The sequence below is a fragment of the Oxyura jamaicensis genome, chromosome 20, assembly GCF_011077185.1.
Source record: "Oxyura jamaicensis isolate SHBP4307 breed ruddy duck chromosome 20, BPBGC_Ojam_1.0, whole genome shotgun sequence".
In the NCBI taxonomy this organism is placed as follows: Eukaryota; Metazoa; Chordata; class Aves; order Anseriformes; family Anatidae; genus Oxyura; species Oxyura jamaicensis.
In genome coordinates, this window is record NC_048912.1 from 5,541,487 (window position 1) to 5,568,002 (window position 26,516).

The window sequence follows — 26,516 nt, forward strand, 5'->3', positions numbered from 1 at the left end:
GGAGGAATCCTCAGCTTGGGCATTTTATCTCGGATTGTGTTGATTAAAGGGTTTTTCTTGGGGTGCAGCCTCAGATCCATTAGCCAAGGGAGATTTTCAGGGGAGCAAGGGCTGGTGGGTGGCTGTAGAAATGTGTGGGTGGTTATAACATTCTCCTGCCTCTTTCCTCTGCCAGCAGCAGCCCTGGTAATGTACGCGCACAGACACACAGGGGTGTCTGCCGCAGCTTCTGACCCTGCGTGGGTCTGGGGAAAGAAGGAGCCCCTTCTCCAGACTGCTGGGGGCCGTATGGAGGTCCTGCCACCCCAAACATGCAGGGGGTGCCCAGGCACCGAGCTAGAGGCACCGGGTGCCCCACACTACTCCGGGGCTGTCCCTGCTCCCCTTGGTGCTGCCGAGTTCAGCGCAGGTTCAAAACCTCCGCGGTTTTGGCACCCGGCTTGTTTCTAGCCCCAGCTCAGCACTGCCAGGGCAGCACAATTTCTAGGTACACTGTAGCTCCTTTGATGCCACAGAGATCTGAAGGCTACACAGAGCTGTAAGCCCTGCTCTGCATAGCGCTTGGGTCCAGCTCCAAGAAACCGGGTTCCTTTTTATGGCCTCTTCAGATCAGCAGCTTCCTGCTGGCTCCAGCCTGGCACCGCATGTGCGCGTGAAACAACGGAGCTCAGAGAGCCATGACAGCTAGGAAAGGGCTGGGTTTCACACTGAACTGTTTCTCTCTCTCTCTCTCTCTCCCTCTTTTTTTTTTTTTTTTTTCCCTTTTCCTTTTGAAATTACCCCATTTGGGCCTCTAATGGAAAAAAAAATCTGGTGCTGGGTATTCAGCTGCTGGAAATCAGCTCCTCGTCACTGAAAAGCACAGAAGCGGTGCAGGGACTGCTGGTATCGATCAATGACATTGAAGGTCACTTGCGTTCATCATCCCTGTCCCTCCTGGCCTTTGAATATATGGACCGAGGACATCGAGGGAGCCGTGATGTTCTGTGCCAGCACGGGAAGTAAATCCTGGAGGCCAGCAAAGAAGCAATCGAATCAGTAAAGAGTCCTCGAAGCATGATTTATTGGTGCTCTCAGGTGAGATCTCACCGGGGCGAGACCCTGCCATGAAAAGAGGGCAAGCAGGTCAGATAACGGGTGGGCAGTGGATGTATGGGGAGGACCCTCGGGCAGGGCCACCCCAGGCTGTGGATGTGGCTCAGGGACACTCCTGTCCCCAGGGCCGCTCGCTAGCTCTGCATGAAGAGGTGGAAGTTGGTCCTGGTGAACTCCTGGTGGATGCTGTCGAGCAGTGTGTCCGAGTCCTGCGGGACGTCCGAGGGGACCGGCTGTCCCGGCAGGAGGCTCTGCTCCGGGGTGTAGGTGAAGGTGAACGAGCTGGAGTAGATGAGGCCGTCATCCCTGATCAGCAGGAGCGGGACCGTGATGGGGTATCGCAGCCACCTCCAGTCACTGCCGAAGGCGGAGACATCGGGGACGACGCACACCAGGGATTTGGGGCTCCTGGGAGCAGTGCATGGGGATAGTGTGCTTTAACAACCTGGGAGGCACGTCACCTCCAACCAGGAGCTCAGCAGAAAGCCTCCGGCCACTCTCCCCTGTCCTCTTGCCTGTTTTATTCCTATGTCAAAGCTCCTTGCTTGTCTTCAGCCCCTGAGGTCCCCATGGCCTCCAGCCACCCCTACAGCAGAGCCCTCCCACACCAGGAGCAGCACCCACACACCTAGCTGAGCAGCAGCAAGGTGGGAAGCAACCCCAACCCCCTGTGCCCCCCCTCCCCAACTCCCCCAGCCCTCCCCAGTGTTCAGTGCAGAACTCCAGCCTGGTCCAGCACAGGTGGTGTGAGTGTCCCCTTCGCCCATGCTGGCAGCCACGTCCCTCACAGCATGCCCGGCACGGCCCACGGGCACTGCTGTGCCCGACCCAAAGCTGCCCCCACTGGCTCCCCCCCACACCTTTTTTCCACCCTTACCTGTACATCGTCTCCGCCTCCACGTCTCCGAACCAGACCTTGAGGTGTGCGTGGAAATGCTCGCCCTGCACCTCCAGCATGGCCACGTCCCCGCCGCCGGTCAGCTGCGGTGGCAGCGTGTTACGGCACCGGCTGCTCTGCCCCGCGCCCCTGCCCCACGCAGAGCCCCGAGGAACGGGGCAGCGGCCTTGCCGCATCCCCACACCAGGAGAAACCGAGCAGAGGAGCCCTTTGGGGATGGAGATGCCCCAAAAGGCATCCCGCAGCCAGAGCCCTGCCTACCTGCAGGGCAGCGATGAGCGGCACGGGGCTGACGGGCTCGCGGGCGCAGGCCAGGCTCTCGCTGAAGGTGTACTCCACCATCTCGGTGCCGATGATGGTCCAGCAGGAGCCATCATTCAGCAGCTCCCGGTTGGCTTCCTTTGGGCACGGAGACGCCTGTGGAGAGGGTCACAGCTCTGAACGTGTCACGGTGGGGACAGCAGGGGACCAGGGCCAAGGATGCCTGGCTTCTGCCTGGTGCCAGTGAGTGACCCAGTGCCTCCGCTCTGAAATGGGGACTGAGATGCTTTGCTAATGCCTCGGTGATGAGGCTCCCACCAAGGCTGGAGGCCGGTGGCTCTGCAGTGATTCTTAATTTGGAGGCAACTCCCCGTTGGTGGCAGACCTCCCCCTCCCCATGACCCTCTCCCAGCGAGCAGCCAAGTGGAACAGCTTGGATGTGGAGCACCTGGGGGTCCTCGTACCTGGAACTGGATGACTTTCTCCGTGGACAGGCACAGGTACATGTGGTCGCTGCCCTGGAACTGGAAGGCGCACTTGTGGAGCTGGGAGATGGGCTCGTCCACGTCCAGCATGGCGTACTGCTTGCTCACCTTCCGGATGATCTGGGGGGGGGGCACCCGCTCAGCATGGGGCTGGCGAGTCCCCTGCCCCAAGGGAGGCTGTGTCTCCATGAGGAGGAAGCAAAGGGATGAAGCACACGTTGCCCTGTGTGAGCCCCTGGGCTCGAGGGAGCAGCAGAGCAGCATGGACCCATTGCTCAGGTCCGTACCACCCGAGCCCCGTGTGGACAGAGCCTTACCAGGGGAGGCAGGGTGACGCCGGTGGCCGTACAGATGAGCTGCACCACGGAGCCGTAGCGGATGTACCCTTCCCGCAGGGGGAACTCGCTCCGGGTGTAGCGCTCATCGGCTTCGGGGGAAGGAGAGAGGCAGAGTCAGTGCCGCGAGCAGCAGCACTGACTGCTTTTTTATGGCTTTATCTGCCCTGCAGGTGCTCGCTGCTCAGAGAGACCTGGCTGGCAGGCCGGCACCCAGCAGGGCTGGGATGTGGTTCCGCACAGGGACACGGCCGGAGGCAGCCCCGCAAGGCTCCTTACCCAGGTGGAGGGTGAAGGCCGCCCACTGCCTGGCGCTGGCGATGAAGGCTCCCCCCTCCACGGAGAGGTAGCGGGTGCTGACGGTCTGGGAGCGCAGGCGGTTGAAGAGGGACACCTTGGAGCCCGAGGAGATGCACACTGCAGGAGGAGGTGGCTGGGTTAGCGCTGGCCAGCTTGCTCGGGGCTCAAGCTACAGCCCTGCTGCTTCTGGTGGCCCCAGGGAGGACGAATCCTGGTTACTGGGGTGAGCAGCACTGCAGCAAGCAGCACTTCCATCTGCCCTTCCCTTTGTGTGAGCACCAGCCCAGCCACACTTCCCAGAGGTGCAGGTGAAGCCCACGGGGTGGGGAGCACATTGGACATCAATATGACATCAATATGGCCACATGCATTCTTTTTTGAGGGTGCCCATGGGCTTTGGATCAGCCCTGACTGCTTTGGAGGTAAGATGTGAGCACGCATCCCATGCCATCCCATGCCATCCCATGCCATCCCATGCCATCCCATGCCATCCCATGCCATGCCATCCCATCCCATGCCACCCCATCCCACCCCCCAGCAGAGCCGTCCCCGGACGCACAGTCTGTGTTCTTCAGCGACTGCTTCTTCTGCGAGGGCTTGGAGATGACCTTGATCAGCTTGCTGTGGAAGGTGCCGATCTCCTGCCCGTTGCTGAAGAAGAGCTTCAGGACCAGGCGGAAATGTTTGCGCTTGTCCGCGTCCGAGATGTACAGCGCCTTGGCGCAGCCAAAGCCCTGCGGGGGGCACAAGGGGCAGCCAAGCGTGGGCTGGGGGTGGCATGCACGGCCCCAGCCCCTCCAGCCTTCCTCGCCCTCCTCACCTTCCTCACCGCCAGCCCGGGCACGGCGTCCCCCCAGGACAATAGTGCCCTTTCAAAGAGCCCCGGGTTCATTTACAGGGGGAAAGGGCCGGAGATGTTATTACAGGTGCGGTGAAGAGCCGGGGATCAGCAGAGGCTTTATTTACACAGGGGGCAGAGAATTCCTCATGGAAATTAATGTTCACGTGTGATTTATCCTGCGTAACATGAGGGATCGCCCTGGGTTTTCGGTTTCCCCACCATGCTGGCTCTGGCAGGGCTGATACGCCGTGCTCTAGCAGCACCTTGAGCACTGCAGACAAAGCTCTTTCTGTGATGTTTTTGGCCCAACGCAGACCCCACACTCTTCAGGGACACCAGATAACGCTTTATCCCCCCTCTTTCCCCTATCAAAAGATGCCGGGTCTCCTCTCAAGCTCTCAAACTTTGGGATCGTGTGGTGTTTTCCTTTGCTGTTTACCCACAAATGACAGGGCAGGCTTTCAGTTCGCGATAAGCAGCGCTGCCGCGCAGCAGGAGCGCATGGCGGGCCGGGGAAGCTGTGCGATGTTTGGCAACCTGCCTGCCCCAGGGCTGCACAGGCCTGGGAGGGCGGTGAGAAGGACGGATCCTGCCCACGGGGGAGCGGGCACTGCAGGGCTAACCCCACACAGAGCATCCCCAGTGGAGCCGGCTGCGAGCCCTCAATTTACCTTCGAGTCCGGCTGCTCCTCGAAGCTCAGCTTCTGCGTCTCCATCAGGCTGCTGCCCATGCTGTCCAGCCCCATGTACCCCCACACGCGGAAACCTGCCTCTCCCAGGTCCCTGGCTGGAAGAGATCGGGATAAAAACCCTCCAGCACCGTGCTGGCACCCGCTGGGGCTCCTCCTGGGGTGGCCCAGGCTGCTGCCTGCTCAGGTCTGGACTGCAGAGGAGCCAGCCCCAGTGAAAGAGGAGCCTGGGGGGCACAGAAAAAATAATCAGGATGCATTTCCCTTTGCAGAGGTGGAGGATGGCTCACCAGGAGAGGTCTGGGGCTGCCACCCCGCACCTACCTGTTAGCTGTTCCTGCTTTAGTTTCCAGCCTGGCCCACTCAGGTAAACGCAAGGTGGAGGGCAGAAAAACCTGTGGAGACAAGTGGACCCCTCATCACTGCACTCAAACACCCAGAGACGCTGCTTGGCTCGAGGTGTGGCTGCCGGCAGCCCCGGGGAGCCAGCACGGTGCCGCTACCGCACCTCTGGGTGCTGCTGGAGGGCACGGGGAGCTGGGTGCAGGGTGCTGGGTGCAGGGTGCTGGGTGTTAGGTGCACTGGGTGCTGGGTGCTGGGTGCTGGGTGTGCTGGGTGCAGGGTGCTGGGTGCTGGGTGCTGGGTGCTGGGTGCAGGGTGCAGGGTGCTGGGTGCAAGGTGCTGGGTGCTGGGTGCTGGGTGCTGGGTGCTGGGTGCAGGGTGCTGGGTGCTGCAGCCCCCCCAGCTGAGCCCTTGGGGTCAGGCCCCTGCTCTCTGCCCGCCTGGAACGCAGAGTTTCGGCAGCTCAGGAACAGAGTTTGCATTCACAGCCAGATTCGGAGCCCAACGCAAATAAATCTATGCGCGGGGTTTTGGAAACCTATTTTCCTGTGTTTTATTTGGGTTTCCACTGTCTTTGCACTTGGGTGAATGGCACAAATTCATCCTCTATTCATACTGGGTAAAACACGAGCAGTGCAGGAGGGGGTGATATTTTGGGGCCCTAAAGTTCTGGGCTATGGATTTTTTTATACAAATCCCCCGGGCTCTGGACCCTGATTCCCAACACGAAGGAAAAAACAGCCCCAGCCCCATTCATCTGGGTGCAGCTCAGCCTCCGAGGTAGAGCCCGTCACCTCCAAGCTGCTCGGTAATAAGGGAGGATTATTTATATCACAAGGGTTAATGGAGGATTAATTATACTCCGGTGCCACATGCTGACGTCGCTGCCCGGGAGTAGCAATTTTGGGGATTCGAGCCAGAACCTCAAGGTGTTCTTGCGATGTGGGGAGGATTGTCCAAAATAGCCACTATGGGGAGACGGTGGGCATTGATGGTAATGTCCCAGTTTGGCCGTTCAGATGTTAAGACGATTTCCAGAGCACTTAAAGACTGACCTCTCTTCTTATTCTGTGCAATTTCGTGCTGAGAGGGTGAGACCTGAAAAGCTTCTTTCTTTTTTTTCCCCCATCCATCTGACCTCCCTGGGAGGAACCCGGCACTGGTGTGGGTCGGGGTGAAGGTGCCCTCTCGTGCTGCTCAGCCCATGAAGACTCTTACCTTTTTTCATTGCCGTATGACTTTTGGGCGACCTTTGCGTGCAGTATGAGCACTGTCTGGTCTGCCGGCAGCTGCAGGTACCTCCGCACGCCGTCTCGGAGCAGGTTGGCTTGGTAGGGGTTGGATCTACAAGACAGAGGTCCCACAACACTGCAACACCCGGACCGGGCTCCTCGCCTCGCTAGCAAATGGCCCCAGCCCCAAACCCAGCCCTCAGCTCCCCGCACCATGCGGCTGGGCACCGAGAGGCACCAGGAGGGTTTTTAGGGCCACATCAAGGCTTTCTGCTCTGGTAACTGGGAGCAGTTCCCGTGCACCCGGCCTTTACCTCTGCTGGCTCAGGCAGTCGGGCAGGGACAGGATGGCTGGGTCCGAGCCCGAGGTGCCCTGCCCTGCCGTGGGACCTGAGGGACCACGTTACAATTAGCCTGACACCTCCAACCCTTCACTTCCAGCTTTCCCACGCTGTGAATGAAGCCGATGCTTTGCTGTCTGCATGTGAAGATGAGCACGCCTCCCGTACAAACAAGTATTTCCCCAGTGTCTCCTCTGTTGGCAGATAGTCCCGCAGGGACCCGGCGCTTTGCTGTCCGCAGATATTCCCACCACTGCCCTGTTCGGTTATGAGATGGGCAATATAACCTCGATTCTCCATGCGTTAATAGATCGTCAGCAAGCAGAAATCAACAGGGCTCTGCCAAAAGCAGATTTACAGCCGGTGCCACCCACAGCATCAGCTGCCACTCTGCATTTGCTGAATTCAGCCATCCAGGCTGAATTTGCTGCCCCCTGCCTCAGTGCCCCAGTGCCCCAAGTCAAGCTTTACCCCTGGTTTGCCACCAGCAACCTCTCCAGGATAGGTTTTCACCTTGCTGAAGCCTCCTCTCCAGCCCTTCCCTCCACTGAGTGGTTTGTATCCTCGCTCAGGCAAACAAAAGAACGAACCAGGCTCTGTGCCTGATTATTTTTTTCCCTGCGGGTCCCATGGCTCAGTGTTCAGTGCCAAATGAGGAGCACAGCTTTGGGTCCGGCTGGGTGTCAGCTCCGTGCCCCCTGCTGGATGCCCCCCACCCCGCTGGGTGCCCACCACAGAGCTCGGGGCTGCCTGGGAGCAGCTGGGCTGGTGCTGGAGGCAGCCCCTCGGCTTCACCCATCGGCAGGGAGTGTTTGGCAGCAAATTGCCAAAAAATGTGGATTAAGACGTGTGCTGACAGCGTGGCCAGCAGCAACGCCTGCTTTGCAGAGCTTCCTGCAGCAACAGCTCGGGGCAGGGCCGGGCTTGTGCAGGTATCATTGCTCCATACCTCCATACCATCACATCCCTGCGTAACGCCAGAGGCACGGGGGCTGCTGCGCGGATCTCGTTGGAGACTTCTGGAATAATTATCCACATGCTACTTGCTGCTTAGTGCGGGAATGCGCATGCCAAAGGCAGGTAAGCAGACTGTGGTTCTCCAGATTTGATGTCTAGCTGGGGAAGGGCTACCCAGAAACTTGGGGGGTTTAATTTCTCCTTTCTCTGCAGCCATTGCCATCCAGATTTGGGGGGATAAATTGTTTGAGTGACGCCCCTCTGAACAGTGCTCACCATTCTGACCAGGAGCCGACCACCCAGCATCCATCATCTGGTTTAGATTTGCCTTCAGAAAGTCAAAAGGCTATTGCTAAAGCGGCTCGGTATGCTGCTCGGTACCCACTTGGCTCCTTCTGGCACCTCCAGCCTCTGCAGGGTTACAGGGAATTATTCACTCCCTCTGACATTTATTATATTAAATTATTAAAATGCTTTGATTGTGGTGCAGTGTTAGTTCAGTGTCATGTTAGCGGCACCGCGCGGGCCGGGCTCTCGCAGCCCGCGCTAACAGCCTCCTTTTCAGAGCCGCAATTCCCAGCTGGGAGTCAAGCACTCTTGCACAAAGTTGGGCATTATGCAGAGGCAGAGCGAGGCCCTGCCTCCTCGGCTCTGCGGGCCACGACCCCTTTCCTTGGCTGATTTTTTGCAAGCCTTCCCCTCTCCGTGCTCAGCCTGGCGCTGAGCTGTGCTGGGGCTTTTCTCTCGCTTTACGCCTGGCGGGTTTGGGTGTGCTGGAGGAGCGGGTGTGCTCTGAGGTGTGCTTGGATGGGATGATCCCCGCGGGTTCCTTACACCTGGGGACGTTGTAGGGGTGTCTCTGGGGTGTCTCTGCCCAAAGTGAGGGGTGTGACAGCACCCAGACTCTGTGTGTGCTAGCAAGCCTTGGCTGCATTGCTGTGCTTGGGCCAGGAAGCAGGAAAGGAGAACCCACATGAGGGCACTGGGAGAACCAAATCCCCCCCCGTGCCACTGCTCCCCAGCCCTGGCTGCAGTGCGGTGCGTGCTCTTCGGTGACATTCATCAGCTCAGCCTGCAGAAGATGGGTGCCAGTTTTAGGGGTGCTGCTGAGAACAAAATGCCTGACTCGGGAGACCAAAATACCACCCATCAGCTCTTGGTTGGGGTCTTCAAGCCACTGTGTAGACAAGAACCTTAACTCGCATTGATGCTATCCTGGAGTGCATGCTGATTCAGGTGCACAGGTTTAATTTTCTGCCTTTCACCCCCAAAAGGAGCTGCCCTTTGCCCTGCAGCTTGCTGGCGACTTGGTGCCACAGAGTGCAATTGTTCTTTCCCGTGCCTGGAGAAAACCAAACGTCCTAATAAAGAATATCCATTTTAGAGGTCTGGGTTATATTTCGTAGAGAGCAGGGGAGAAAAAGCCTGCAGTGCTCCTGGGTATGGAGTCAGCGTGATGTTTATGCAAAAGGAAAAGCCATTAGAAATCACAGAAATGAGAAGCCTGCAGTTTCTGGCTTCCCTCGTTTTTCAATACCTCCTTTAATCCAGACCAACCCAACCCACAAGCCCTCGTATACGCATGGGTATTTATAAATCCTATATTTTCGTCGCTGCACACACAAGCGAAATTCAGCCTTTTCTGGGCTTGGGGGATTTCTCGACCACACCAACGGCAAACACCGGCCGGGGCCGGGAGGCAGGACGGCTGCGGGGGACCGGGGGCCAGGCAGGGTGGTCACCCACGGCGTGCTCCTGCCCCGCCACCGCCCCGGCAGCACCCGAACACCCACGTTTGGTACCGCAGCATCGCCTCGACTGCGAGAAAGCTCAGATAACGTGGGTGATTTTCTGGGGTCTCCTTTCTCTGATCCGCCTGCTGTTGTTTGTGTTAGCACAGGGAGGGAGGAAAGTGCTGCTAAAGCACTAAAGCTCGGTGCTATGGTGGCTAAAGGTGGCTCCTGCCACCAAGGAGCCGATGTGAGTGCTGTGAGGAGGTGGAGGGCTGGGAAGCTCTGTTCCAGGGTGGCTAATGACGATGCTAACCGGGGCTACAGCCCCGCACATCACTTGTCCTTGCCGGCAGTTGGACCAGGTTCAGCTCCCTGCTTCCAGCCCAGCTCCCCGAGCTCCTGGGTCTCCGGGGGTTCAGAGGGCAGGACACAAGGAGTTCGGGGGCTGTTTTCCGGGGCCTTTGGACTTTATGGTTCATGCACTCCGCCAGCAGAGGAGCAAAAGAATAACAATAACCCAATCCAAAATACAAACAAACAAAAATAAGACCACACCAAAATAAAAAATAAACACACACCCCCCCAACCCAAACGGAGGAAGCCTCTCGCTGGCCGTTGCGGTGCCGTGCAGGCAGGGGCTGTGCCCAAACCCCGCCGTTTTGCCCCGCGCACTGCCCCCGGCGCCGCCGCTCCCACCTGCGCGGCTCCCGCTCGTCCCCGGCCGCCAGCCCCGGGATTTTTATTTTTTTTTGGGGGGGTGGCCGGGGGCTGGGGCCCCACCCGCGCTATCCCGGGCCGGGCCGGGCCCGCCCCGCCTCCCCCCGCCCCGTTAAATGCCGCTCCCGGCGCCGCCGCGCAGCACCGCAGCCCCCGCGCAGCCCCCGCGCAGCCCCCGCGCAGCCCCCGCGCAGCCCCCGCGCAGCCCCCGCGCAGCCCCCGCCGTACCTGAGCCAGTACCGAGGCGGGGAGCGGCTCCGAGGCCGGTACGGGTGAGTGAGGGGCTCCACGGCACCTGCGGGGAGGGGAACAGGGGATGGGGATGGAGTAAGGGGCAGCTCCGACCCCGCGCGGGGGGGGAGGGGGGGTAGATTGTGGGGCTCCTCCTGAGTTGGGGCCTTAGGGAGTGCTGTGCGCCCTCGGGAGGGTGTCACTGATCCCCTGATTATCACCGATTTTGGGGTTTCAGCCTAAAAGTGCCCTTTCTGAGCTCCACCACCTGTATGCTTTTCCCTTTCTGTGGTACCAGCATTTGCTGTCCCAGCTGTTTTTTTGGGGTGCAGGGTGTGGGTACTGGGGTCACAGCACCCTTCTGGGGAGAGGGACCCCTGCTCTGCTCTCAGTACCTGCAGGGAGGATGGAGGCATTCCCTACCACACGGATGGCACAGTTTGAAGTCTGCGTGCTCTGTTCACCTTTTGCCTAGCTCTGGGACTGGTTCTTGCTTATACAAGCGAGGATCTCTTTTAGCAGAGAATAATAAGGTCTTGTACACCTGGGCGAAGCGCACCAAGCAATAGGAGAGCTAGATCTTGCCAAAAGATAAGCTGAAAAGTGTGCCCAAAGTTTGTTCATGCACCGCTTCTGCATGACTGGAAAATTGGGGCCGTGCATGCTCATAGCTCTGTTTGTGCATACCCATAAACATGTTTGTATAAGCAATCACCCACCTTTGGCTTATAACTCCGAGCATTGCACAGGAAAAAAAAATAGCCTTGGGCATATTTGCTGCAAGCAATTACGTGGGAAAACTTGTCTGGAAAATCAGACTGCTCTGCGCTCATCAGATCTGTGCCAGCACGCAGCCACATGAGGCTCTGCAGGTAATGCTGTGCGGTGGTGTGTGCCCTCTTGGGGATTTTTCCCCCCTGTTTGGCCAGAAGGTGTGAGGATGGCTGTCGCTGCAGAGCCGGGAGCTGCCCACTCTGTCCTGGTCCTGGGAGCACCCACCTGGTGTCGGTGAGGAGCAAGGAAATGGGGCTCTGCTGCTTGTGGGACTGAGGTGGGGGGAGAGGGCTCCAGGATAGGACCCTGTTCACATGGTTCTGCCTCTTCTACTTAAGCCCACGGGATTTCTGCCTCCACTGAGGCCAGACTGCATACAGTTACTGCAAAGTCTTCCCTATGGGACCCTGTAGCATCTCTTGGTAGCAGTAACAAAGCTTTTCCTTATCCCTTATTTTTCCTGAGAACAGGAGCAATCAGTCACAGGCAGTCAGCCTGTAGGCTCTCGGCAGCAAGTAGAAAATGTATTTCACAAGCAGGTTCTTGCAATCTGTTTGGGGAATATCACTAGATTGGCATCTGGTACAGGCAAAAATTGTGTGTGTAATCTGCCTTCGGATCTCAGCCCTGATATTTGCCACCAGGACTTGGCAATACGAAGAGCAGAGTTAGCTCCTGGGCTAAATCCGGCCTCGTCTGAAATACAAATTCCCATCTGGAGGGCGTGCAAGAGATCTTCGTGTTTGTAGTAAAATGGCACTTTCCATCAAAGCAGGCAGGGGACTGCTGCATCCAACTGGAAAAAGCTGCTGTTCATTTTTAGAAGTTCTAACTCTGTTTTTTTTGTGTGTGTTTTTTTTTTTTTTTTTTTTTCTCCCCTTGAAGAATTAAATAAATCTTATGGGATTAGTACAAGATGGGCTTGGGAGTTACTCCTGTTGGCGACGGTAGTGAACAGAAAAGATGTGGCCAACATGGCAGCCTGTTGTAGGCAGTCAGTGGTCACAGAAGACGTTTGTGCTCCACTCGCTCATAACGTAGTATTTCCCTTGAGGTTGGCACTAGGGGTTAAAGGTTTTCAAGAGAAGCATTTGTTTAAACATTTTTCAAGTTTCCAATAGGGGCCCCTTTGTTCGCTTTCTGAGCCGTGTGCCTGCCTTGTTAAAAACTCAGCGCTCGTAAAATGCCACTTCCAAACCCTGGATGAATAGGGCTGGAACATGGAGAGAGGCAGAGATAAGCAGCATTTGTACCTATGTGCACATGCAAATTATGGACAAACCCTCCCTGACTGAACAAAAGAAACCCAAGAAAAAGACAGCAATGAATACTGAGTGGTGCTCATAAAAGGACTTATAAAAATCAGCTGCTCCCCCAGAAAGAGTCCCTTTTGTGCCAGATGTCCCACACGTTTCTTCCAGCTGTGCCATGAGGCTGAGCGGCTCCTGCGCCTCATCATTACCTTGTGGAATTGTCTTCTCCGCTTTGGGGCCAAACCGTAGCAAGTCAATGAGTGGGGCTCTGCTGGCCGCAAGGGAGTGTGTGCAGCCCTGGGTCCAGCTGGCACAAGGGCTTTGAGCATCCAGATGCAGGGACCTGGCCTTGGTGCTCTGTTACCTGCTGTGGGCATGGCCCCTCGGTGGTTATTTGGTGGTTAGGAGGGTTCTGTTTGCTCTCCTGTCTGGGATAAATGGGAAGGGTTCAAAGCCAGCCCTGCTGAGTGCGTGTGCTCGGGAGAGATGTCAGTGCCCAGCCATGGCAGTGCTTCCCTGCAGGGTGCCCCTGGCCTGATCCTGCACCTGAAGCTTTCCTGGCTCTCAGGCTACTTCTCCATCCCAGCATTTCCCACTGGATGTGGGATCCTTCTTCGCCAGCACATTTCTGCCTTTGCTTGTGTCTTTTCCCCAAAAACTTCTGATTTCCCACTTTGCAAGCCCTTGAGTGCACTTGTGAATCCATCACTACCCTGGTCTCCCATGATGCACATCAGGGCATCCCATAGGGGTCAGCTGGGGTCCCTTGGAGAGAGGTGACGGTGACTCGGTTCCTCTCCAAAGGCTGAGCCTTCCCGTCCCTGGGCCGTGTCGTGGTTGCACGAGGGCAGGATCCTGATCTGCAGTCTGCAGGTGGTCCGCAGCAGGAATTGGTAAGAGCAGATCTGTTGTCAGCTCAGTTAGCCCGCTGTGCAAGAGTCTGCCCTGGCTGGAAAATTACCAGGGGGCCATGAGCTGGAAAAGACAGGAAAACCCTGCCTTTGGAAACTCACAGCTCCCACGCTTGCAGCTGGACTTGGACGGCTTCCTCCAAGTGTCACATTAAACACCCCCCTTGCTCTTCTTTTCTCACAGCATCTTGCTTTGGTTTTAACAGCACCAGCCAGGAGCAGAGTGACACAAAACATTGCTGTCTGCACTCAAATGCCAGACAAATCTCACAGCCACTCTCCCTGTCGTCTGCTGAGCCTCTCATGGTGAGGCTGGCTGAGGGTGGGCTGGGAGCAGCTGCAGCCCCAGCACGTGGCCGTGTGTTCCCCTTGCTCTCTGAGGCGGCCCTGTGTCACTGTCCCAGTAGCAGAGCCAGCCCAGGTCCCAGCACTGCCACAGGTCTGCTCTGGTCTTGAGCAAGTGGCTTGGAGTCTCCTGGCCTCGGGTTCCACATGCCAAACTGTAGGGCTTGGCTTGGAGAGCCTCTGGAGGCCTCCAGACCTCAGCCCAAAGTGACTTTGGGCTGTTCCTGGTGCCTTCAGTAAGGACTCAACAAGCACAACAGATCCAGGTAACTTCAGTTACTTGCTCATGGGTTGACCAAAAAGGGACAAAGCTCACGCTGGGGTAAGGCTGAAATCAGCTGGGGCATCTGATGCTGCTCTGAGGCTTCCCGTGCTGCCTTTGGGATTCTCAACACGAAAAGTATCTAGACAAATATTTCAACCTTTTCTGTCTTGAGGAGGGCTGAGAAGTCTCCGCATGCTTTCCTGTGGCAGCCAAAGGCTCCTTGCTTTCTGCTATTTCAATTAAACCCACGGCAGGACGGGCAGAATAAAGGGGAGAGGCACGAGAATATTCCCCTGGCGTCTTTCCGTGTGCCAACACATTGAGTCACATCTCCAGGGTGAGAAATATGATATAAAGATTAGAGAAGGAGGTCAGGCAGCAAATCTGTGATTGTGGGGCTGAAATAGCAGGCGCTCGCTGCGGTTGTCTGTGCCCCGTGAGCTTGCTGGAGGTCAGCTGGGGATACTGGTCCCAGCAGATCCGGGAGGCAGAGGTCCTGCTAGGAGCTGTCAGTGTTTAGAGACACCGGCTGCATCAGAAGCTCAGCTGATGAACTCTGCACCAGCCCAGGAACTGCTCTGGGCCATTTCTTTCCTTTGTGGTTGAACATGCATATTTCTGGGGAAAAAAATGCACTCTAACACCTTCCTCCCAGAACAAGGACTTGGGCCGTGGATTGCTGCCTCAGCTTCTGGATGGCCCACGCCTCTCTTCCTCCAGGACTGAAGTCTCCTGGCTCAGGTCAGCTGTCCCCCAGGGGCTTGTTTGCAGATGAGCATTTGCTTTTGAAAGAGTCTGGAAGGTGAGCGTTTCCCCTGGTGATTATTCTTTGTCAAAACCTAGAATTATTCCAAGGCCCATTCATTTGGCTGAAAATGCCCGGCAGGAGCAGGCTGCGTGCAGCTCAGGGGACACGTGCAGGGTAAGGATAACAAAGAACAGAGAACCTGCAACAGGAGACATCCCTTGACATGACTGATTGAGCAGTCGGAACTGTCTGACCAGCTGATGTTTTCCTCTTGGCTACACCTTTAGCACATGCTTTCAAAGGCCACATTTAATGTAAAAGTGTATATGGCTTTTTTATTTTCTTGCCAGCTGCCTCAGAGCCCAGGTACTGCGTGTTTTGGAGCGGAGCTGGCTGGACAAGAGGAGTTCCTCCTAGCTCAGCTGCTGAGCACGGCAGGTATTTTAGGACTAGGTCAGAAAAAGACCCCACCTGCTGTCATGGGGAACACCCCAAAGGGGATGCTCTGCCCATTGGGTTCCCCTCAGAAGGGAAATGCTGGCTGTGGCAAATGCCACCTAATAGCACAAGCTTGTTGGCACTTGTGGGATGTTAAATCCGTGAGGATAAGCTGTGAGACAGACATCTACCACTCACCCTGCAAATGGACCCAGACAAGAAACATCTCTCCCCCAGAGGCAGCCTGAGCTTTAGGGGAAGATGCTAACCCCAGAGAGCATGGGAATGGGCCCCATAAGTGGGGAACTGGCTTTTTCAGAGGAGTCCCCTCAGCATCCAGCAAGGCTTTCCTGTTGCAGCCCTCCCGTCGGGTCTGAAGGCACGATGTGTGTTTGAGAAGCACAGCCTTGTCTCTTAAACACCGTGTCCTTCCAGGTGGCACTTGGCCCAGACGAGCTGCTGAGCGCTGTAACCGGAGAGCACTGCGATGTCCTGGGAAGAGGCTGCTCTCCTTAACCCACACGTGCGTCGGGGAGGGACCAAGGGCGTGCCAGTCCTTATAAAGGGGGGGAAATTTCATTCTCTGTTGCTTTTGGACTGGAAATCCATTCTGTTTCTCTGGTCTTTACGCGATGGTACTCACTGATGGGGCTCTGCAAAACGGCCCCCAGGGCGGATCTGGGGCTCAGGGCAGCAGGAGCACCCCGGGGCAGTTAGCCTGAGTTGCAGCCTCTCATGCTGCTCAGGACGAGCTTTGTGTTAGAGACTGAGCCCTGACCTTCCCAAGGGCACACAGCTGGGGACAAGCAGGCACCCAGGGTGTCCGAGGAGTCTGGAGCTTCGTGCTCAGGGTGCAGAAACACGGGAAGGGAGCTGCTGTGCTGGGGGATGCATCAGCACCCCTCTGCTGGGCTGCTAACGAGCAGCTGAGTGCATGAGACCTGGGGCAGGCTCTGGTTGTGCTTTAGTTTGGTTTTGGTTTGCTTTTTCTTTCCTCCATTTCAGCCCAGGGAGTTTAGCCTTGCTGGGGTGCAGGCAGCCTTTCTTTGGCCCCTGAAGGAGCCCTGCTGCTGGAAAGGGATGTACAAGCCTTCCGCACAGGGTGGGCACCCAGGTTAGGTATTTCTGAGCACCCCTTTGCTAAGTGCTGCGCAGGGCTGGGCTTCACCTCTTTCACATCAGCCCCATCCATCCAAATGGGCCCTGCTCTGCTGCTCCGGAGTGCGTGCTGCTGTGCAGGTTACAAGCTCTAGAGAAGCACAGGTGTCACAAAAAGGGGAACTGGGAAACAGCTCCACTTTGAAACTGGGCTTCAGTCCAGCAACAGAGAGAAACCGACCTTTGGGCAGCCCTCCAGAGGATTGTGGCTCCAGCTCCAGGGCCAGCCTGTGCCTCAGCCTTTCACTCGAGAGTCTTGCAAATATCCAGACAATGTGTGTAGGGTCTGCACAGCAAGACCCAACATCGGGAGGGGTCTCTGGGTTGATGCAGATTGCCTGCATCTTTCCAGGCACCCATCATTGCTTCCTTGTCATTCATGCCTGGGGCAGCATGTGTTTCTGTTGTCCTCTCCTGGCCCCACCTGCACTTTTTGGGAAGAATTTCTTTTGGGCATGGGCCCAAAGGATGGCTCGCTGTCCTGCCAAGCGCAGGCACACGTTAGTGTCCCCATCTTCTAGCCTGAGGCCAGCTCTGTGGTGCTGTCCTGAGCACAAGGACTCTGTGTCCAGGCTTCTGAGTGCATTTTGGATATTCTTTGACACTTTATTGAATAATACTCAGGCAGGAGGTGAATTATGACCTGCAAAACTGCCTGGTGGGATCTCTGCAAAGAAAAGCCCTGTGGTCAGGTGCAGAACCAAGCTGGGTACGTGGAGAGGCACAGGGGTCGTGGGGACACCGTGTCTAGAGCTGCTCTAATGTTGTCCAAGATCTCCAGCACAGAAGTAGGTGCTATTAGCTGACAGCACACACAGCATTAGCACTGTGCACCCCTTCCACATCACCCATTTTAAACGTGGTTGTGTCTAAGACCTGGCTCTGACCAGCTAAGAACAAGGGTCTGCTCTTCTCCCCATGACACCACGGGCAGCGCTTGTCCTGTCTGTGAATGCACAGCCCTCTCCTGAGCCTCTCACCCCCCTATTTCTCCATATTCTCCATTCCTCCTACACACCAGCAGATAAAGCCCAGTCCCTGTTTTTACACAAGGAGACGTGCTGGCTGCATCGCCCCAGCCCTGCCGTTTCAGCTTGCCCAGGGGAGGATGCGCCCAGGTCCAACCTGCGCGGCTGAATCAGAAGGGGAATATTCGGAGCATTTCTGTCAACCTGCAGCCAGCAGAGCGCTGCCAAGGAGGCCAGGCTGAAACCCGAAGCGGCTCGTTTCTTTCCCCGAGGCTCAGCACTTGGCAGGGAGCAGGACCAGGACGGGAGGGAGGCGAGCACCCCGGGGGGCTGCCTTACCTGGCTGCCTCTGGGGGTTCATCCCGGCGTCCTCCTTGTCCCAGGGCACGAGGGGAGCTGAGAAGAGCCTGGGCTCATTGCTGGCCCTTCTGCCCCTACGTGTGGTTCGTCCCTTTGCTGCCCCACGTGTTGACCATCTCCTTCAGTGAGGAAAATCAACGGGCTGGCTTTCCCCCTTGAAAAGTGGGGAGCTAGTGCGAGGCTTCCCGCAGGGCAGAGCCAGCCCTGCACGGCACTCTCCCCCCCAGCCCTTTTCTCCTTTATAGCTCGGCGTTATCTCAAGGTCCCTGGTGCTGTTTGCCTTGCCTCGCAGCACCTGCCTGCCAGCCGCCCGCTTCCCACCCATCTCCCTCCTGCTCCTGGTGGCGGGGGGCTCGGGCGTGCAGCGCCCCTCAGGGTGGGGGAACCCCCCCATGGGGAGTGAGAAAAGCAGGTAGCTCTGGGAATTGCCCAGTGTGGGTTAGTGGGAGGGATACTCGAGGGGTTTCTCAGCTTCCCCATCCCTATCAGCCTTGCTGCTGGGTGTTTGATTAAACTGGGGACAGCCAAAACAACCTTCTTGGAGCTGGATGCGCGGCTGAGCTGCTGTGCCCTGCCTGGTCCAGCCCCTCCAGCCACGGGGAGCGTGAAGGCTTCATCCAACACTTGGATGCTGTTAAAAATAGATCAGTTGTGAACTGGTTTTCTCCTCCTTGGTTCCTGGCCTGCGAGCTCATTCCTCCCTCTGGGCTGGCTCTGAAGCTCTCTGGATGCTGCGAGACGCGGGCTCGGTGCCAGCCTGCCGCTGCAGGGAGGCTTGGAGAGCAGAGACCTGCAGAAGTGAAATAGGTGGCACGGCTGCCCGCGGAATATTTGGCAGTTAGTGAGCACTTTCTGCTATAAAAATAAATAATAAAAAATAAAAAGCATCGCAGGAGGGGCTCTGTGAGGCTGCAGCCCCAGGGCAGCAGCTGGGGCTGGTGGTGCTCCCCGGTGAGGGGCTGTGCCTCGTCCGTCCTCTGCCCCTGTCTGCCTTCAGCTTCCAGCCCCTGGGTGCTGCCGGGGCTCTCCTGCTGGATTCTGCTCCTAGAAACCTTCCTCGTGGAGCTGGCTCCGTGAGTGGGCACAAATCGAAGTCTGGCCAAGTCAAAGGTGAACAGCAAGTCTCTCACTGTGAGGCTGGTATTCGGGACTCCACTTTCCTCTTGCAGCCCTTTTCTGTCCTTCTGACTTCTCCAGTGTTGTTTTTCAGGTGTGAACACTGGAGGCAATTTTAAGACGCAGCTGTGCAACCTGTTATCAGCATCAAATACATTGGGTTCAGGGCTGCACACAATCTCTCAGCAATTAAGTGGAAACCCCGGTGATGAATTACAACTGAGACCTCACGGGGCTAAGCAAATATCGGCCGATAACCACCGATAAAGTGAATTTCCAGTGTGCTTTTTCAACAAGCACTGTTCCAGCGCCTGCTCCCCATCTCCCTGGGGAAGCCACACTGCCTGCAGTATTTCCCTGCCGCCCCTTGGGTTCCCAACCTGTGCCAGGGCTGCTCTGGATGCTGGGGCTTTGGGCTCCCTCCTGGTGATCCCCGTTATCCAGCGGTGCCCGGGCACCTCCGGATTTTGCTCTCGTTGCACCAAGGCTGTGCTGTTGCAGCCCCCAGGGTTGCCATTTCTTTCACTAGGCTCAGATGTGGCAGGAGGGCTGGCACCTGCTCAGTCCCTGCCTTATAGCCCCCCCCAAATAATTCCACGGAAATACAGGAGCCAGACGAGGGCAGCCAAAGCCAAGGAAGGAAAACAGAGATGGGCAGGGAGGGAGACAAGCAGCAAGCTGAGGTTTTGGATAGCTGATCTAAACATCTCTTCCCTCGGCTATCCCACCTCAAATGCCCAGATCCTTCACCCAGGTCCCACAAGCCCATCTGCACAGGCACCATCACCTGTGTATGCAGACGTCTTTGCTTTCTGCTCTCCCAGGGCAGCCTGGAAAAAGGCAGAGAATAAATTCACAGAGCTTCTTGGAAAAGCAGTCTTTGCCAGTGACTCAGTGAGACTTCTGAGCAGGTTTTGCCTGGGCTGGCATTTAATTTTGGGGTGTCTCTTCCCAGCACGGAGCAGGTGGCCCCGTGATGCTGGGACTGGTGGAGCCGTGGCCGCGCGTCCCCGGGCGCGGAGCTCCCCTCGTCCTCTGGCTGCGGCGAGCGGCCGTAGCGCCAGGCAGGGAGTGCTTGGCTGAACATCCCAGCCGCATGGTTTGTGAGTGAAAATAAGGCTTGTCCGGTGGCCAGCTCCACCCAGAGCAGAAAATCAGGCCGGGTTTTTCACTTGGCAAATCGTCGCTATTGTAATGAAACGTAGCGGCGCTGAGGCTGCCCGTCCTCTCTTGGAACAGTCCCCGCCTGGGTTTCAGGGAGGTTTGGGGACAGATCTGGCACAATTTCTGCTGCTGTCTGGGGGTTTTGGCAGTGCCAGGGGCACCCCCTGCCCGTGGGGTTTGCCTGCAGGAGCTGTGAGCCGTCGGGGTCAGCACTGACAGCACATCTCCTCCCCGCAGGGCCCGCAGCAATGATGAAGCTCCTGCCGGTCGCTCCTCTCCTCCTGCTTGTCCTAACGACGCTGGAAGCCAGACCAAAGCCTGCAGGTGAGCCCCAGCTGCTGTGAATTGCCTAGAGGGGAGAGAAGTGAGTGTGTGAGGGCAGCGAAGCTCTCGGAGGAAGGCTTGGCAGGGGCCTGATGCTTTGGGGCATCCCCAGGAGGATGTGGGGTCCTCACCTGCACCCCTCCACGCATGTGGGTCTCCTGGTGGGGGGACAAAGCAAATTCAGGGGCACCTCCCTCGGCAGAGGTGGCCAGATCGGTTCCAGTTTCAAAAACCATGAAAGCACCATATGGAGAAAGGAGCTGAGTATGTCTCAGAAACCTCTGGGCACTTGGGAGCAGCTGGGATGACAGCCCCAGTCTGGGCATCGTCCCAAGGGGGCTCGGAGTGTTTGCTTACCATTACGGCCAAATTCTCCCAGGCTCTGGTGCACACAAGCCAAGGAAAATATGTTCATTGGCTTTTCACTTGCTAAACACCCGCCCAGTTTGCACTGGAAGTTGCACCCCTGTATCCAAGAGAGGCTGTTTGGCTCGACCCTCTCGATGTGCATGTCTGTAGCAAGGCTTTTCATTGTCTTTTTTATTTTTTTCTTTACCCTTTAAAAAAAAAAAAAAAAGAATAGAAAGAATAGAAAGCTCTGGTTTTAGACAGGAACTGGAAAAATGCAGTAAAAAACAGGAGGCTGCAGCTGCAGGAGGAACAGAGGAATTGCTGCGGAGATGAACACGCCACTGCCTAAAACTGCCTGAGCCTTGCCAGGGCCAATCCGGACAGAGGTGTTTGTGCAGGGGCAGGGCAGCAAGAGGATTTGGGGACATGGGGACACTGCCATTCCCTATAGCCCCGTGGCCAGGACATGTGTTCCCTGCTTCTTGTTCCCACTCCCTCCCTACCAGGCACCCTCCATAGGTTCATTTGGCAGTGCAAAGGTGCCGGTGAGCCCCGACCTGCCCTCTCCTTCCCCTATGAGCACCCCTAAAGCCACCTGAACGGGACACCTCTGCTCCTCGCAGGCTAAACCACCTCCTTGCCCTCTTCCAGCCCTCAAGTGCAGGACGGGCCCCCTGGACATCGTCTTTGTGATCGACAGCTCCCGCAGCGTGCGCCCCTTCGAGTTCGAGACCATGCGGCGCTTCATGATCGACATCATCGGCAACCTGGACGTGGGCCCCAACGCCACGCGCGTGGGGGTGATCCAGTACTCCAGCCAGGTGCAGAACATCTTCTCCCTCAAGACCTTCTTCACGCGGGAGGACATGGAGAAGGCCATCAACGGCATCGTGCCGCTGGCCCAGGGCACCATGACGGGGCTGGCCATCCAGTACACCATGAACGTGGCCTTCACGGTGCAGGAGGGCGCGCGCCCACCACACAAGAAGATCCCCCGCATCGCCATCGTGGTGACCGATGGGCGGCCCCAGGACCGGGTCACTGAGGTGGCCACGCAGGCCCGGGACGCTGGCATCGAGATATACGCTGTGGGCATCCAGCGGGCAGACATGAGCTCGCTGCGGGCCATGGCCTCGCCGCCGCTGGAGGAGCACGTCTTCCTCGTGGAGTCCTTTGAGCTCATCCGGCAGTTCGGGAAGCAGTTCCAGGACAAGCTGTGCGGTGGGTGAGAGCCGCGGCGGCGGGGTGGTGACGGGGGTCCCGGTGCCTGCTCCTCACCCTGTACCAAGAGCAGGAGAGAGAATGGCCCTCAGGGGGTGTTTAGGTGGTCTCACGCAGCCTTGGCCCGCAGGAGCTGTGCCTCACACAGGGGCTGAGATGTGCTCTGGGGCAGGCTGCCCTTCTGGCAATGCCTTTGCCTGCTGCCTCCATGTCCCAGTGCCCATTTCCCAGCCGGGTCTGTTCACGTGGATGTGCAGACATAGCTACCTGGGCTCCTTCATGAAGAACAGCTGAGCTCAGGGTCTCAGCAATATCAAGTAATATTGAGCATCCATTTAGTGCTCGGGCAGACCCAAACGCCAAAGTCGTTCAGAAACCTGCACAGCACAAGGGGTTCCTGTGCCTGTGCACTGGAAATCAGCCCTGTGGGTCACCCCATGGGGACAGGGACTGTGCAGGAGAGCTGTACGGGAGCCCATGGGCCGCTCTGACCCCTCTCTGTCTTCCAGGGGTGGACATGTGCGTGGAGCGTGACCACGGCTGCCAGCACAGCTGCGTGAGCACCCCCGGCTCCTTCTACTGTGAATGCAACCCCGGCTACAGGCTCAACGCAGATGGAAAGACCTGCTTCCGTAAAAACCTTTTTCTCTTCTAACTCTCACAAGGGACTGGCGGGTGCAGGTGTTTTGGAGGGGAGCTGAAATGCAGCAGAGGGCCCCGCGAGGCCAGCAGCAGGCGGGTGCACTGTGCACCTTTGGGTGCCAGGAGGGCAGAGCAGTATTGACTGCTTCTGGCCACCACCTTTCCTTCTCGCCTCGTGGTGCCCCAGGAACACCGAGGCAGGAAGGTGACGGGTGTCTGCTTCCCCCGCAGCCATCGATGCGTGTGCTGACGGGAGGCACGGCTGCGAGCACCAGTGCGTCAGCGCTCGTGGGTCTTACTCGTGCCGCTGCCGCCCAGGTTACTACCTCAACCAGGACAAGAGGACCTGCACCAGTACGTGTCTGTCTCCCCCCACGGCTTCTTCCTTTCCTTCATTTGATTCTTCTCATCCTCCCCTTGTCCCTCAGTATGTCTCCTCTTCCCTTTCCCCTGCCCTTGCTCATGCTGGAAACACGGGCTCAGCATCTCCCCAGCTTTACTCGGCTGCCACAAGCTGGGCCCTGGTCCTGCCCCACGCCACAGCGGGACCCGCAGAGCCCCCTGCCAGCCTCCCCCTGCTTCCTTCTCTCCCCAGTGATCGATTATTGCAGCTTCGGAAACCACAGCTGCCAGCACGAGTGCGTGAGCATCCCCAGCGGGCACCGCTGCCGCTGCCGCCATGGCTTCACGCTGCAGCCCGACGGCAGCTCCTGCAGGGGTGAGTCCCGTGGGATGCACAGGGGCTTTGGGTCCCCTGCTCACACGGGGATAACCCCGTGCCCTGGCCTTGTCCCCCAGCCACCGACCTCTGCAACGGAGTGGATCACGGCTGCGAGTTCAAGTGCGTGACCAGCGAGGGCTCGTACCGCTGCGTGTGCCCCGAGGGGCAGCGGCTCCAGGCTGACGGAAAGGGGTGCAGCCGTGAGTACCGGGGTGACGCAGTGAGTTTTGGGGTGCAGCAGTGAGTGCCGAGGTGCTGCTCACCCTCTGGCCGGCAGTGTGGGGCTTCCGGGCACCCAGCTCCCAGCGAGGGCTTCACCCACATGGGCAGCTGCAAGGGGCTCTGTGTGGATGGATGAGGGCTTGTGTCCGCAGAGACAGAGCCCAGAGGGTGCAGCAGGAGATTTGGGGGAATGTTCAGGAAAAGGAAGACCTAGGAGGGATGTCCAGGGGACCCTGGGGTGGCTGTGGAGCAGGTTAGAGGGAGGTCCCCAGGCGTTCTTGCCCCACTTCGCAGCCTCACCCCCTCCCAGGGGCCCAAGCAGTGTCCCGCCGGTCCCTTCTCACCGTGCCATGTGCCCGCAGGGTGCGGGGCCGGGCACGTCGACCTGGTGATGGTGATCGACGGCTCCAAGAGCGTCCGGCCCCAGAACTTCGAGCTGGTGAAGCAGTTTGTGAACCGCATAGTGGACCTGCTGGAGGTGTCCCCGCAGGGCACGCGGGTGGGGCTGGTGCAGTATTCCAGCCGCGTCCGCACCGAGTTCCCCCTCAACAAGTACCACAGCGCAGACGAGATCAAGGCAGCCGTGATGAAGGTGGAGTACATGGAGAAAGGCACCATGACCGGCCTTGCCCTCAAGCACATGGTAGAGCACAGCTTCTCGGAGCTGGAAGGGGCCAGGCCCCTCTCCCACAACGTACCCAGAATTGGGCTCGTCTTCACGGACGGGCGCTCCCAGGACGACATCTCTGAGTGGGCCAAGAGAGCAAAAGAGTCAGGTGAGAGGGGCGGGGGGCTGGGAACCATCCCAGGATGGTTCCTTGGGATGGTTGGCTCTTGGGACATGGTTTAGCCTGCTCACAGCACCCAGGCTTGTGGAGCTGCATTGTCTGCATCCCAGCCATGCCTGCACTGTGGTGTCAGGATGCTCTGAACAGCACCGCTAATGCCGCAGCATGCACCGTGCTGGTGCTGCTGTGCCCCTGCCCCTTCCTGCCTGTCCTTCCCAAATCCATGCCGCACATGGGGGAAGCCTCAGGGTGCAGAAGCACTCAGCCTTACTCGCTCTGGGTTTGGGAATCGCCTGCCGTGGGGTGCTCAGGGTCCAGCTTCGCCCTGCAGGCATCGTCATGTTCGCCGTGGGTGTTGGCAAGGCAGTGGAAGAGGAGCTGCGGGCCATCGCCTCCGAGCCGGTGGAGCAGCATTTCTCCTACTCGGCAGACTTCACCACCATGACCCACCTGGTGGAAAACTTCAAGCTGAACATCTGCCCAGGTGGGTGCCCAGCCATGAGCCCTCCTCTCCCCAAGGAGCCCGCAGGGTGACTCGTGCCCCTGCCACCCCGCGGCTCACCCATCGCCACCATCATCATCCATGAGGCTTGTGGCAGCCTGGCAGGGGCAGGCAGAGCCCCTAACCTAAGCCCCAGGGCTGCTGTACCCCTAGGGTACCCCTCTCCTGATCTCCTCTTGCTGTTGTTGATAGAGGGGTGGCTCTCAGGGAGGGATTATTTGGAAGAGGAGAAGCTGGGGGTGGGGGGTTTAATGCAAAAGGGCTGGAAAACGAGGGGGTGGTGCTGCATCCGGGGGGGATGTGAGCGGAGCCGGCCGTGGCACTGTGCCCTGAGCGCTCCCAAATCCCACGGACACAGAGGAGGGCAGAGGGGAGACGGAGATCCGGAGCCCATGCGAGTGTGAGGCACTGGTGCAGTTCCAGACGAACACCGTGGCCATCCTGCAGAGCCTGACCGAGAGGAATATCCTTTGGGTGCTGCGTGGGCTCGCCGGGGCGCAGAGCAGCCCGCAACTCTAGGGGGCTGCATCCGAACTGCAGCCGGGGGAGGCACGGGGCTGGCAGCGGGGATGGGAGGTGGGGACGGCCGGGGCAGCCTGTGCTGGCCAGTGAACACTGTGGGATCTTTCAACAGAAAAAAAGCAGCGCTGTGACATCTCACAGCATGGGTCCCAGCCACGGGAGGGTCCCTGGGTGCCAGCAGGCGCAGGTAAGGCTCAGTCCATGCTCGCTTGGGGCACGTTTCTCGCTCTTTGCCCAGCTCACAGTTTCCTTAGCCTGCTCACTTGCTCAGATGACGGCCAGACTGGAAGCCTTGGAGAAGCAGATCGCCCGCAAGAAGTGATCCTCGCGGAGAGCCGCAGTGCTCAGGCAGGGCACGGGGATCTCCAGTAGCTACGTGGAGCTGTTATTGCTAGCTTATGTGTAAAGCATCGTTGTTTGTTCTTGTATCACAAAATCCCAAGGGGACGTGGAGTGTATTTAAAAAAAAAAAAAAAAAAGGGGGAAAAAAAAAAAGAACTTGAGCAGAAGCCCTGCGGCGAAGCGAATGGGTTCAGCCCTTGCAGTTGCCTTGTTCCTCCAAGCTGGGGTGAGCTGGGCAGGCTGGGCGCTGGAAGAGGAGATGTGGCACAGCTCCTACAGCTCCTGGCTCCAGCCCCAGTGCTCACCGAGGTGCTTTGTGAGAGAAAAACCCAGCCGTGAGGGCACCCGGAGAGCTGCTGCCGGCAGGGCAAGCCCGAGCTGCCAGCAGCGTGGGGCTGGACGGGGTGTAAGCCCCTTGGCCGTGGGGACACAGCCCTGGCATGCACCCACGGGTGAGCGGGCATCAGGATCCCCTCGTCCCTGTTTTGGCAGGGTGGTTTGGGAATTGGTCATTATCTTGTGTTTTCGTTTGTTTTGTTTTGTTTGTTTTTTATCACATAGCAAAATGGTAATAATTCTTTCTATAAATATCTATGTGTGTGTATATATATATTTCATGTCAAGAACAGGGTAGTGCTATTTTAAACACTTATTTTATATATGGAAATTTCTATCTTGACAATAAACACCCTGGAGATTTGTAGGACATGGCTCGCTCCTTTTTGCTGGGCTGTGGGGCCGTGGAAGCATCTGTGTCCGAGCAGGGGCCCTCTGGCTCTTGCCAGATCCCTGTGCCCTCAGGCTCTGAAAATCCTTTGGGAAAATCCTTGCTTCTTGAGCACCCCAAGTGGGTCCCCGGTGGGGACAAGAATGGGGCTCAAAAACCAAGGCAGAGGCGTGAGCCTAATCCCACCAGGGGGCTGC

At 57.8% G+C, this 26,516-nt stretch overlaps 2 protein-coding genes across 2 annotated transcripts; one reads left to right on the plus strand and one right to left on the minus strand.

The window, feature by feature from the left end:
* Positions 1–1,229: 1,229 nt before the first annotated feature.
* Positions 1,230–18,480, minus strand: LOC118176734 (recombining binding protein suppressor of hairless-like protein). Its single transcript, XM_035343923.1, has 12 exons — positions 17,657–18,480; positions 10,455–10,521; positions 6,465–6,590; positions 5,229–5,299; positions 4,887–5,002; positions 3,934–4,108; positions 3,354–3,491; positions 3,057–3,166; positions 2,719–2,859; positions 2,255–2,410; positions 1,973–2,076; positions 1,230–1,503 (listed from the first exon to the last, which is right to left on the minus strand). The coding sequence occupies exons 1-12, from the start codon at positions 17,676–17,678 to the stop codon at positions 1,230–1,232; spliced, it is 1,500 nt and encodes a 499-aa protein (XP_035199814.1). The 5' UTR covers positions 17,679–18,480.
* MATN4 (matrilin 4) lies at positions 10,364–26,295 on the plus strand. The gene is made up of 11 exons (XM_035343922.1): positions 10,364–10,498; positions 20,195–20,281; positions 21,284–21,853; positions 22,363–22,485; positions 22,727–22,849; positions 23,091–23,213; positions 23,294–23,416; positions 23,801–24,214; positions 24,558–24,710; positions 25,087–25,191; positions 25,514–26,295. The coding sequence occupies exons 2-11, from the start codon at positions 20,206–20,208 to the stop codon at positions 25,570–25,572; spliced, it is 1,869 nt and encodes a 622-aa protein (XP_035199813.1). The 5' UTR covers positions 10,364–10,498; positions 20,195–20,205; the 3' UTR covers positions 25,573–26,295.
* Positions 26,296–26,516: the final 221 nt, after the last annotated feature.